This window comes from Aspergillus tanneri (genome assembly GCF_003426965.1).
Source record: "Aspergillus tanneri strain NIH1004 chromosome Unknown AapTan_8_pilon_pilon_pilon, whole genome shotgun sequence".
In the NCBI taxonomy this organism is placed as follows: Eukaryota; Fungi; Ascomycota; class Eurotiomycetes; order Eurotiales; family Aspergillaceae; genus Aspergillus; species Aspergillus tanneri.
The window spans coordinates 2,106,840-2,119,964 of NW_022984635.1; the positions used below are offsets into that span (position 1 = coordinate 2,106,840).

The following is a 13,125-nucleotide window of genomic DNA, read 5'->3' on the forward strand; positions in this document are numbered from 1 at the left end:
ACCGCTTCTCAAACACTAATAATGCCAAGGGAAAATGGTCCACACTTTGGGAACCCCTGGCTTCTCCATGATCTGACTGGGCATTCTAAGCCGGGATTAAGTCAACGTAGCCACTCACAAGCCACGATAGCTTGGCACTCGGTTTGAGAAATAATAAAAGAGTATACGTTGGTGACATCGTTTACCGGAATACCTTTGCTTTTTTTGTCTTTTGCCTGTTGGCCAAATCTCTCTATTGTATTATAGCTTCGCTGCTGGGTTCCCAGAAGCTCCAATTCGCCCTAGACATGACTGTTTATGACGCTGGTCAACAACAAAGAATGGACGACTTTACAGAGAAGGTCAATAATATCATGGACCTGGTCCTTGAACTTTCACTTATCCACAATTGTCGAATATACTTCCTTGTTGATTATGACAAAGGGATTCTCACATTCAATTCCGTGGAGGATCGCTCGTGGCCACCACCTGATCGGACACTGGTACGTCGTGTCCATTGTGGAATCCCCGTATAAAAACTAAGAGCCTGAGACTATAGGGGTGTCTTAATCGACCTATAAGAAGGGTTTACAGCTCCCAGGAGATTTTGAGGCGTATAACTGAGGAGGAGCGGAAAGAGCTCATTCAATTATTGGTTTATATTTCCGAGGTTACCAAAGGCCCTCCTGCAATGGAAGCTAGCCAGATACAGAGTGAGGAAGAACGTGGGCAGAACTTAGACCCCAAGGCTCTTCTAGGGTCTAGGGCGGATAGTGAAGATTACGAATTGGATATAGAGGGAGGAAAGAATTTGACGGAAATAGAAGGAGATGAGAATGAACAGGGCAGCGGGAGGGGAGACGACGAGATAGATGAGGGCGAAGAGGCAGACAGATATAAGGCATTCATGTGGGATGGAGATACTACTTATCCACATATAAGCGGAACGAATGTGCAATAAACTAGCAAGAATCGTCGTTTCACCGTAATGCCCAATCAGGACTATTGTAGTCTTTCTTTGCGCTGGCCAGGGTATATAAAGACCTAAGAACCCCCATATTTCTTCTTCTAGGCCAGGATTGCACTTCGTTTGTTTAGCCATCAGTCTGTAACAGTTACTGGCAACGTACGCGGACATGGAATCCATCGAGTTTACTTATTCTGTGGTTTTTGCAGCCTTTGTGGCCCTTCTGGTGGTGACTTGTCTCTCCCGCTATGTGTATTCCTGCCTTTCCAGGCCGCTCCCGTGTTTGGGCTCAGCAAGTATCTACCATCTTTTCCTCCGCTACCTCGTCTATCCGCGTTTCAATCGACGAATCCTTGGATTGGCGACGCTCTCACCACTTCAGTTTATTATGCTTATTGTTTACGTTGCCGGGACTGTCGTCTGTAACGTTGTAGGCATGCGGACTCCACAACAATATTCTGCACGTGCTGCACATCTATCCCTGATCAACTTGTGCCCCCTCTTCTTGTCTGGGGGTCGTGAATTTGGGGCACGTATTCTGGGAATGTCTCGAGAAACCTACGGAATCATTCATCGCATGTCAGGGCTAATGGCCACTATCCAAGCTGCCGTGCATATTGCCATTACGAGCCAAAAGATTCAGTTTACAACAAAAGACGATACTCACTATCACGGACTTCTAGTAAGTGGACTGCTTTCACCTGACCTACTTTTTAATGGAAACGTCTGCCAATGCGAATTCCCTGTTAACAAATTCAGGCCAGCTGTTTTCTTCTTTCGCTTTTGATCCTGCCTATGGTTAAACGCCGAGTTTACGAGATTTTCCTGGTAACTCACCTTTCGTGTGCCTTTCTGGCACTTTTTATGATTTGGAAACATATACAGCCGACAGCGGGAAGGGCGCGTATATATGTTCTGGTATGTCTTGGTGCTTCCGTGACAACTGGAGTGCTCCAACTCCTTCGCATCCTCTTCCGGAATATAGTCTTTGGGAGGAAGTCCGTGCGGATAAGCATCAAACCACATGCAGAGGACATAGTATGCGCTGAGCTGCGTCTACCGCGGCCGTGGACGGTGCGTGCTGGTGAACGAGTCACTCTTGGGGTGCCATCTGTTGGTCTTTTCTACCTTTTCCAGGCCCACCCGTTCAGCATTACTTGGTGGGAAGAAAACGATGAGGGCAAAGCAAGCGCCGTGTTTTTGCTTTTCCGTGCTCGGACTGGATTCACACGGAAGGCTCTAAACTGCCTGGAGCCGGACCGGGAATACTGGGCATGGATTGATGGGCCTTTTGGTCCATCCTCAGTCCATCAATGCGGTAGCACACGAGACCTGGGCGATTACGGACACATCCTCATGGTTACTACTGGCATTGGAATTGCTGCTCAGCTCCCCTACATGAAAGAGCTACTGCAAAGGCGTCGAGAGGCGGGTGTACGTACACGGAGAATCTCTCTCGTGTGGCAGTTGGATCAAACTGGAGACTACGAGTGCGCAAGGGACTGGCTCCAGTACTTACTCAAACAAGACGATGGATATGTGAGTGACCAGCGCCGATCCCCTCTACCATTTCTTTTCGTTCTATGCTAACAGCTCTAAAATAAAGATGTTAAATTTTTCCGTGTACGACCCGCTTGGCAAAAGCCAGGACACTAGAAAATTTGGGCACCACGAATTGATTACCGTCTACAGCGGCAAAGTGGACTGGACACAGGTGCTGACAGAAGAAATGCAGAAGCGAAAGGGAAAAATACTGGTTGCGGGTAATTGTTCCCGGCCATATGGCGAGCATGTGCTAACTGAATGAATAGTCTCCGCACAACGTCGGGTTCGCATAACAATGCAGCGACTAGTAAGATTAAATATACGCCATGATGTGGAATTGTTTGAGACAGAGTTTCAGCCTTGGCAGGAAAGAAGGGATTTATTGTCTTTTTTTACCCCGTAAATTTCCGCCATTAAGGCATATCAGATGGTATCGTGATGGCAAGTTTCGGAGCTCCTTGCGGGTCTATACTGACATATACATTATCAATGGTCTGATGGTATCAGCCGGACAAGTCAGATTCAAGACCGAGGTTCCTAAAATCCCTTTGGACTACGATACATTCTGACGGTGTTTATCTAATTTAGTCTCCTTTCCAAAATAGCTATACATAAAGTCTGGTTCAAGAGAATAATACTACGTCAATCCAAAACTAAATATTACCATTATATCATAATTTAGATTCACGTCCTTATGGAGACAAGAAGTATCACGAAAAGCAGTATTCCTGTGGAAGTGTGTGGACAGGCCAGGTGACCCCGACTTTGAATGGGAGAGGCTGGCGAGGTCCGACCCTCATAGACAGTGGGGTTCCCAGTCAGAACAATATTCCCCCTCGAGTATCCTTCAACACTAGTCTCATACAGAATAGATGTGATTTGTCTGTTTCCATATTCCCCCTTTGATAGTGGCGGGGCCGTGATTGTGGAGTGCACAATGGTCGACATGGGTACGGTAAAGTGGACTTTGCTGTAAAATGAGGCTTCATGTTAGCTGGAGTCAAATTTCTGCAGCTGCTTGAAACTAAAGCTTACTGATAATAAATTAGTTGGGAATAAGACGACCAGGGATAGATTTTGAAACGCCCGTTGGGTCTTTCTATCGGCCACGACTACTTCCGCCTTCATTTATATAGTAATTGATACCTAATTGTGTATCTATCCATCGGTATTATTACCAGGTCATAAGCAGGAAACCATGCCGGGGTATAGACCCAGGGCTATGAAATTGTTTATTAATTTTTGTTGAAACCCTTGTATTGTATTCTATTAAATATACAGTGGTTATGTTGTATTTCCTCAGAAGCTTCTATCCTACTACGTAGGGGTGGGGTGTAATATACGCCGTTTTATTTCTTTTCTTTTCTTCCCCCCCCCCCCTAGCATGACCTTGAGTGTTTACTATCTCAGGTCCTAAGCGTTACTAATGTATTGCAGTTATATATCGACAGTATATTTATAGATCATCAGGTGCAATTAAAACGAGAATACATGATAGCTCGTCGACACGTCTTTTCCTCTATCGCTTATATACTTCTGAATTAAAAATTCAAGGTCTGAAAAGAAAAGGGAAGAGAAGGATAACAGCAAAAAGAGACAGGCGTTACAGATATGAATGGAATACAAAGATACCGATCAGGCCTAGGTAGTCTCCCGCTTGAACTATTAATGCATATTATCGAATTTGCCAAAGAGGTAGATTCTTTGCTGTCTCTTTCGTCGGTCAATCAAATATTCCGCCAGCTATGTGCTCCCCATGTGTTCCATTCGCTAAAGGTGGCATTTTCGACAATTGGCCTGGACAATTTGTTAGAGATATCGCAATCCCAGGTAGCACAGCATGTTCGTACTGTTTTGTACGAGGTTCCGGAGAGAATAGATCCGCGTGAGTGAATCGATCTGAATCTGACTTGCAGTATGCTGATTCAACATTTCAGTAATTGAGAATTGGGACTATTTCCAATCAAATATCTATACCCCTTCTGAATACGAACGTGACCAGAGAGAGGCTTTCTGGACCTTTGGAGGCCAGGAGGTTTCATACTCGACTGTATTCACATACTTTAGCTCTCAGGCGCGGGACCAGCGTATAGTCCAACAAAAAGCTCAAGATATAGAGGCCCTTATAACATCTATACCTCGTTTCCCCAAGCTGGAGGCCATTTACATGCGCTTCACAGATGGCATTCAAGCCCCATTTCGATGGTTCGCAGGCCGCGTATTCCTAGATAATACGCATACTCTTACTGATCATTTGGTGAAAATGGCAGCAGCCATTACTGTAGCCAGGCTAGATGGCGTGTCTATAAGGACGTTCGAGGTATCGGGGTTTTATTCACGAATCGATTTGGCTGACCCCCTTTTACTGGATCTGATGAGGGATGCCCTTAACGACGTTCATGAACTGAGGGCAATCAATAGCCCCACAATGCTGGAGTTCCTAAGTCTGATTCCTCTCCCATCTCTCCAAAGATTTGAATTGGCAAGCTGCTGGCTATCCATAGAAAATCTCGAGGATTTCGTCAGAAAACATGCGGGTTCGTTACGCTACCTCCACCTGGAGGATACTTGGTTATTACATGAGAAGATCAACGAGGATGGAATCTATTTATCCATGGCAAATGCACAGTCTATACTTGACAATTTGACTCGGATCTGGGACGCTGGAATTCTTGACGAAGTTACAATAAATCGACGCCCTGGTGGCTTTTACGAGGCGCAGGTCGGGTCTTGTAATTAATAAAAGTCATTCTCTATTAAAGAAATCTGGAAGAGACTTTTTATGTGCTGTGGAGGATCTTTATAACATACCTAATTTGTCTAAGTTTCTGATAGTACAGTATCACACCCTCGAAACAGTTTTGAATTGAGGCTCGATTCAGTAAACAATAGATCTTTATATACAGAACAAGATTTATTTCCAATAAACCTGATTTTAATCTCGTATATACTTCAAGTTTACAGATGCGATCATGAGAATAATAACAATCAATCTTCTGTATCACCACATAAATAACCAGTTTTAGTCCAAGTAAGACTAGCTGCTAGGATTGCGGGCATTGTTCCATTCCATATCCTCTTGTCCTTTATTCAAAACATTTCCTACAGAGCTGTCCTGTATACTGATTGATATCCTTACAGAGAGATTAGGGTACATGCGAAAAACGGCACATGAGTAGCTCAATCGAAGAACTATAGAGCCACGGGCATAGCAATACGTGACTTAATCTTATGTTCCTTGGCATTTGGCACCCTCACTTAGTCCTTTCTTGACTTTGACAATGGGCGCCCACGGGCAGGGGTTGCCCGATATAGCCTACCAAGCCATAAATTAAATTACTATATACATATATTGTATAAACTAATATATAAATGTTTATAGAATAGTAATAATAAAAAAAATATATTTCTTGGCTGGCTATATCAAGATCTAGTCCTTTCGCATTATCTATTCCAATACGAGTCTACTCGTAATAGTAGTAATAACAATCGTAATAATTATCCGATTAGCCACATATCTCCGAAGCGCTGTATTGAACATTTTTGATACTTTCTGGAGAGGGCGGGCCGAACGGAACCAGCCACCTTCTCCACAAGGATTAAGGAATTAATCAACTGTACCCTTGGATTGTGGGTTATTGTCTAGACCAAAGGAATATCCCGTCTGGGCTTGGTAGGATCTGGTTACCAGTCCTTAACGAGGAAAAGACGTAATTTTATTTGTAGATCAGATGGACCCCGTTTATTACAATGGCCAGTGTTAGAATTATTTACCGTTCTATTAATTTAGTATTACTATTGTCATTTACCAGTGATTTGACACTTTGACAGAGTTTATTTATTACAATACTTTGATGGGGACTATTATATACATTGCCAGTGTTCTGCTTTTCCGTGGGGTGGGTAAGTGGGTATCCTGTTAATTACAGCATTTGAAGATAAATATTTTTTTTCTTACGACGTCTGGGTGAACTTCATTTTTAGTCGACTTTTTGGGTGGGATTGCGTATATTACAGTGCCTGATCAGGTTCACCAAGACACGACATCGAGGCTGTGGGTCTTCTGTATCTAGTCAATATTCCTTATTCATTTGTATCTTACGCTCGTTCATGAATATTCTTTTTCTCCTGCGAAGATTCCCCACTAACCTGGGCCAATAAGGCAAAAAAAAAAAAAAAAAAAAAAAAGACTTGCGTACTGGAAAACTCGAGATCTGCTTTCATGGACAATTCAGAAGTTGTGGGCCTTGGGAGAGAAGACAACATTCCCCTTACACTGGTGCGCTCCGTGGTCTGCAAGAAAGTTGTTGATTGTCTATTACCTCTTCGAACGAGGACTTGAGATAATAGCTATCTATGCAAATGTCAACGTGCCAATCCCTCGAATTCCTCCACTACAGTAGCACTATTCATTAATTTCCTTGTAAGATGGAGTAATGGTATGGGGCTCTGGGGACCGTCGTGTCCGCGTGCTTGATTGGTGGATACTTGGCGTATTCTGTGGTCATCCATGGCATTCGAGGTGGTAAAATGTGACCCGCATTTTAAAGCACTGGCTATCGGACTTCCCGGCTGTTCCTGAATTGATAGATAATGCACGTCATCAATGCCGGTCTTATGCACGCAATATTCTACATGGCGCGGACCTTCCAACGACATACATCTTGAAATGATTTGTTATTTCTTTTTTGTTTTTTGCCCACTACTTGTGACTTATGAAGACGAGACTACTAGTAATAGTTAATAATGCAGGGATTAGTTAAATGTTTCCGAAGCGCTCTATTGCCGAACGGAACCAGAATTACAATCGAACCGGGGAAGGAGCTGATCAGTCACTAGTATTTTTACTGTTCCCACCTTGAATATCGGCCACTGGGTGGGGCATATTGGAGGCTGATATTTAGTGTCAGTGCTTAAATAAGAAAAAGCGTATATTCTTGTGGACCATCTGGACCTTGTAAGGCTATTAATAAGTTGTCTTTATCCTAAAGGGGTTTATTTTTTTTTTACCAGTCGTTAATTTATTACAGTACTTTGATGGGTTTATTACATGGTTAGAATTCACTGCTTTCTGTACAGTAACTGTGGTTTAAGGTGGGTAAGTGGGTATCATGTTAATTACAGCGCTCGAAAAGGTAAATATTCTTTACCACAGTGGGTCAAATAAATTTATTACATTGTCTCACTTTTTTCTGGTAATGTATTAAACAGAATGATCTACTTTGTGAAACCAAGGTTAGTGGCATTTTATTATTATTATTATTAGTTTACTAGACAGAGAGATTCTGTATATTACAACGGCTAGGAAAGCTTTTCGTCTTTTTTCTAATCGACTTTTAGGGGTGGATTCGCGTATATTACGGAGCTTGATGAGCTCAAGATACAGCATTCGGGGTGGTGGGTTTCTATGTCTACTTAATATCTCTTTTTGTCCCCAATTAGGAGAAATTATGTATCTTATGGTTCTCTATAGGTTCTCTTTTCGTTTCCGGGGGGGTTTTTCTTCTTTTTTTCTTTTTTTATTTCATCTACTAGGTTTATTCTTCACCAACAATAGCCCCAAAATTCCCAAAAAGATCATTAACTTGCTACTTAATGGAAAGATCTAGATCTATTTTTGAAACAACATAGGACTTATAGTGCTAGTTAATATTTCTCATAAGAGAGTCAAATTCTATAGCAACCTACAAAATGACACAGCACTAGTAAGGCTCTAGGAAACTGTTCGCGTGATTGATTAAATTACAGTACACCCGTCCCCATTGAGGTAGGACACTTGGCATATTAGACTGCGATTACCCATGGAATCCACGTGTGCGGTAAAAGGAATAGCTACATACACGTGGATCAACAACAATACATCTAGCCCAAGTAGCCTACTAATACAATATACGTCGGAATTTATTTATCCGAACCGATTATTATAGCCATCGGAGGACATAATGAAACAAAACGAGGTGTTGGTGTAAGCTATCCTTAAAGTAATGACCATCTGTCTGCAAACAGCCGTCCAGGCTAGCCTGGATCAGAGAATGGCAGGATGTACACAATATCTCACGTTGAGGTAAGACATTGGAATGTGAAATACAGAACATGAAACACAATCTTAAGCAGAGGCAACAAAAAGATAATACTGTAGTGTGAAAACTTTCCACAAGGTGACCCTTAATGGGCTGTAGGCGACTAGATGTAGTCAGCGCCACGAAGATCAGTAGGCCTGAATAGCTGGCGTCCATCCTCCAGACCAATTATCCCACACCGGCTGACCACGGCCCCTCCTCGCGCGGCCCCGTCGAAGTCGAGGTGGCTCTGGGGTGTATTCAGATATTTCAGATTGGAATCTATTCCGATTTTCCCATGCGGGAGCTGCGCTGCGACGTGCATCGTACCGCGGATGCGGCTGTTTGGCGGCCACTTCCAGTTGTGCTATCTTCTCTCTTAGGAAACGAAGCTCGACATCGCGTGGATCTTCAACGGCAGTAGCAGCTCGGGAAGGGGTAGAAGATGGTAGGACAAATCGGACCTCGCTGGCTCTCGATCGTCCCCGCTGGGAGGTAGGGGTTGCGCTGCCGCGCGCCATAGACGAAAAACGTTGACCGGGGGGTGGAGTTTGCGAGGCCACTGAGACCACTTCTGGCTCGAAATCTTCGTCCTCCTGGTGAGTGGCCATCGGTTTCTTAGCCTTGACAGCAGCCAGCTTCTGCAGAAGATGCTCATAGGGCAGGCCTTCCTCCTGTCGATAGAGAACCTCGCTGGCCATAGCTTTCTGGTAGATCACCTTGTCTCCCTGCAGATTGGAACCTTGCGTGATGCGGCGGACAAATGAACGGTCCTCCAAGGTGACTTCGCCATCCTTCCATTTGACCAGCGCACGCGTCTGGGGGTAGCAGGCATAAGGCTCGGGCCAAATGCAGTCCAGGGGCTCGACGCTTTCTTCATCGTCATCTTCAATCTTCCATCCGACTCCGAGGATTCCAGCCACGTCTGCCCGCGTGAACTTCCATGACTCGTTCAAATTTCCATCTTCATCTTCGATGATCAGCTTCACGCGACCACGCGGCTGCGTTGCTTGGGGGACATTCTTGGGTTCGTCCGGCCGGGCAATTTTGAAGCTGGTCCTTGGATCAGCCGGCTGGACTGACAAAACTTTGGGGACACTCATGGAATCATATTGCTGGTATGACCCCGCCCGGATCCGATATATTGGTTGAGCCTCCGTGCCATATCGTACGAAAATCTGGGATCCCGTGCCCTTCTTCCACCAGAAAAGCACCTTTCCATCGGAGTGAGAGGACAGAGTCTCCCGTGCCATAGCCTCTAGATCATCAAGGTTCGTTACGTCGAAGTTATCCAAGGGCGGGAGGCTTCCATCAAAGAGAGAATCCATGTCTTCATCCTGATCCGGCTCTTTTTTGACCCTTGCCCCGAATTGGCCCTCCACAATTCCTGGCGTGATATTCCATTCAGCAGGGAGATGGTGCTCCTTGTTAAATTCATCGAAGGCATTATGGGTGGCATCGAAAGCTTGCCACGCTTCGTCTGGAGTCTGTGCTTTGTTTAAAGTCTCTAGGAAGGATTCAAAAAGCCGCTGGTAAATATTTGACGGAACGACTCCCAGCTGCGCATCAACATTATGGTTCCTGTTTGCTTCTTCAATTTTCTTATTTAATTCGTTAAAGAAGGCCGTTGCTGCGCCCATATTGGGCTCTGATGACATGAACTGGGCTTTGAGATCGTCATGGACTTCTTTGGTAGTTGCCTCTCGAATGATATCTACCACCCACGTACTGTGCACCAAGGGAGGGCTGTCTCCTCGCTTCCTTTTACCGTTATCTGCATTGGCCTCATTTTTCTGAACATTCGAGGCTGGAGGCCCTGCTTGAGTCGAATCACCTGCCTGGGTTGAAGGAACTGCCTGGGCTGAAGGACCTGCCTGGGCTGAAGGACTTGCCTGGGCTGAAGGACTTGCCTGGGCTGAAGTATTTGCTTGGGACATTTTGAACAGAGCACTTCGGTAATAAGTATTCAGGGATAAATGGAAACTGTAGCTTTTGTTATACAGAACCCTTCCCCAGCGCGTGGAAGGAGGCCTTTAAATAGAACTTTCGGAATGTATAGTTCTCGAAGGATACCTTTTCTATACAGGGAAGATCACCCGTAAGTTACAAAGGGGTGATGAGCTTCATCGAGTCGAGCTATGTCACCCGCATGAAGGCCGATTCTTACCAAGGATACGCAATATCTCGTAAGATACTCATAGTACGTAATTAAACCAAGATATCAAATCCATAGTGGCAACCAACCCGTAAGTTACAACAGACGGCAATCTGGTGAAATTAAACGAAGGCACCCTAGCCAGACACCGAATGTTTCATCGTAGTCATTTGTCTCTTGGACTTGGCAATTACTTGTGTAAGTTTGTTGAGCCCTTTACCAATTACCCAGACCTAGCAGGCACGCTGGTGATGGTACAGTATGTGACACCAAATCAATGTCCACATATTATACAGTACCTATTCTAAGGGCATCGGGCTTGTACTGACCGTCTCTTTCCCGGGTCATGTGGCTCACATTCCATATTCACGGAATCTACTTCCTACCTCCCTACTTGGGTATGCGCCTGATCCCGGAAATGGTTTGTATGGGAGTTTATTTTCTTAGATACGTCTACTACGACGGGCGTTGGGACCCAGTTGACCATGTCTCCTCCTAATACCCAAAATTGCGGAGACAAGCCGACGTCGGGAAAAAGTCTTATTTGACTATTTCTTTCTCTGGTCATATTGTATGGGTTGGCCTAGTGATCTACCTGTGTATACCGGTCCCAGGATACTATTATCTCGTAATATTCTACATACCCCTAGTACCTTACGAGAGCCAGAGATAAACGAGAAGGGTATATCAAAGTACATGACAATATATAGGACCATCGATCCCTTCGGTCTCAGACAGACGTGTAGTGTTCCTATTGTATTAAAAGAAAAAGAAAAAAATCGCCGTCATGAATACCTGAACCAAACTATAGTGACTGATAATTACTCGAGCGAGCGTTTTCATTCATGATATGGAGTAGGGCGAATAATTGAACGTTCATAGAGCATCCTACACCTCACACCAATGCAGCATGTACCGCCAGGATCCCGGTTATGATAGTTAGTCCAATATATCAAACCGGATCCATGTGACTCTCAGAGGTAAAATCTACCCAGCCTGCTGCGTAAAAGAGAAAAGAAAAGAAAGCACCGTTATCACGTAGAGATATTCGGCACCTCATCCGGTGAAATGTCTGCTCTGAGGCCTTCGAGAAAGGATATGGCCTGGCTAAGCCCGGTGGAGCATTGAGCTTGGTAGCATGCAGTCATGGACATCCATTTGTGCGCCGCTTGCTGAGCAGTGACTTTATCTTCCAACTCCGTCCTTTGCTTGGCTATGCACTCTTCATATCCCCGTACGTTCTCTTTCAGGGCTGTTTTTTCCTTCATCAGGGCTGTGTTTTCCTTCTCCAGGGACGTGTTTTCCTTCTCCAGTACTCCAAGATGCTCTTTTGTCACTTTTAACTCCTCGGTCAGTTTCTGGTTCTTAACTTCTAGTGCATACACTCGTTCTTGGAGAGGATGGCCTAAGAGTCTCTGGCTGAATAGTCAGCTTGAGGACACGGATGGGGAAGTACGTTAACTGACATTGTGAGACTTGTTGTGTTCAACAGCACGAAACGAATTACCTACTCCGTAATAAAGTGCCATGTATGCCCCAACGGAGTGTTTGCTCAGCTGTTTATTGAAAAATGGCCACAATGAAGGATCATCGACTTGCCACTCATATCGCGTTTCTTCATCTGTTTTCAGCCGAACATCGTCCGGTTTGACTTGTAACCCTAGAGCCTCCTCTATAGTTCTATTTGTACACGTCCATAAAGAAGACCAAGACAAGGGGACCTTACCAATATGAGCAGCGAGACGCTCCCGGCATTTCGCACGCCAGGAAGACCGTCTTTGGTTTGAATCACTGGGCGCACGGGTTTCTAAGTCCTCCATATCTTTTCGGATCCGAATCTTCCGACAAGAATGTCGATATCCTATACAGTATCTATAAAACTCCCCCGGAATATATTAACCGGTCCAAAATTTCGCTGCCACGCTTTACCGTTGACGGTGTTATTAGTCTCAATACCTTCGTCTACACCTAGTTCCCCATTAACCGCCTACCTTCTTGAGTGGCGCTCTACGCAGCTCTACACCGTCAGATAACTCTGTAAGCATACATACTTGGCTAAGACAACCTGGTGGCAGAGTTATTTTCCACCCAGTCACTGGCTAATTTTTTTTCTTTCCTCACATACGCTATCTGTTGTAGACTTTTCAGGAAAAATACGCCGCAGGCATTGGTGTTGAGGTTTCATTAAGGCCCTATTGCCTTGAAACCGGGTTGGGCTAGTAGATCATACAGTCATGGCAATAACGGGTATTTAATCTAAGCTAGCATCTGTATTTTACCGCTGTTTATTCAGGTGGGTTTAAGCACCAATGGTATGTTCGATTCTTACAGCTCTCGGGTAATGCCGAGCGGAGCTCATAATAGTAATAGTAATAATCTTCTGGATTAGTTGCTCGTCTACGAAGCGCTGTATTTTCATT

General features: G+C 44.6%; 5 protein-coding genes across 5 annotated transcripts; 3 read left to right on the forward strand and 2 right to left on the reverse strand.

Annotated features, from left to right (window-relative positions):
- Positions 1–287: 287 nt before the first annotated feature.
- On the forward strand, positions 288–940 carry ATNIH1004_011303 (uncharacterized protein; the record flags this gene model as incomplete). The annotated part of the gene is made up of 2 exons (XM_033575866.1): positions 288–482; positions 539–940. The coding sequence occupies 2 exons, from the start codon at positions 288–290 to the stop codon at positions 938–940; spliced, it is 597 nt and encodes a 198-aa protein (XP_033421721.1).
- Positions 941–1,523: 583 nt separating this feature from the next.
- On the forward strand, positions 1,524–2,784 carry ATNIH1004_011304 (NADPH oxidase family protein; the record flags this gene model as incomplete). The annotated part of the gene is made up of 5 exons (XM_033575867.1): positions 1,524–1,628; positions 1,706–1,774; positions 1,832–2,485; positions 2,553–2,702; positions 2,758–2,784. The coding sequence occupies 5 exons, from the start codon at positions 1,524–1,526 to the stop codon at positions 2,782–2,784; spliced, it is 1,005 nt and encodes a 334-aa protein (XP_033421722.1).
- A 1,375-nt stretch (positions 2,785–4,159) lies between these two features.
- ATNIH1004_011305 (uncharacterized protein) lies at positions 4,160–5,231 on the forward strand (the record flags this gene model as incomplete). The annotated part of the gene is made up of 2 exons (XM_033575868.1): positions 4,160–4,376; positions 4,429–5,231. 2 exons carry the CDS (start codon positions 4,160–4,162, stop codon positions 5,229–5,231), a joined length of 1,020 nt encoding a protein of 339 aa, XP_033421723.1.
- Positions 5,232–8,699: 3,468 nt separating this feature from the next.
- On the reverse strand, positions 8,700–10,487 carry ATNIH1004_011306 (uncharacterized protein; the record flags this gene model as incomplete). Its single annotated transcript, XM_033575869.1, has 1 exon — positions 8,700–10,487. One exon carries the CDS (start codon positions 10,485–10,487, stop codon positions 8,700–8,702), a length of 1,788 nt encoding a protein of 595 aa, XP_033421724.1.
- Positions 10,488–11,739: 1,252 nt separating this feature from the next.
- Positions 11,740–12,525, reverse strand: ATNIH1004_011307 (uncharacterized protein; the record flags this gene model as incomplete). The annotated part of the gene is made up of 3 exons (XM_033575870.1): positions 11,740–12,120; positions 12,172–12,377; positions 12,432–12,525. 3 exons carry the CDS (start codon positions 12,523–12,525, stop codon positions 11,740–11,742), a joined length of 681 nt encoding a protein of 226 aa, XP_033421725.1.
- Positions 12,526–13,125: the final 600 nt, after the last annotated feature.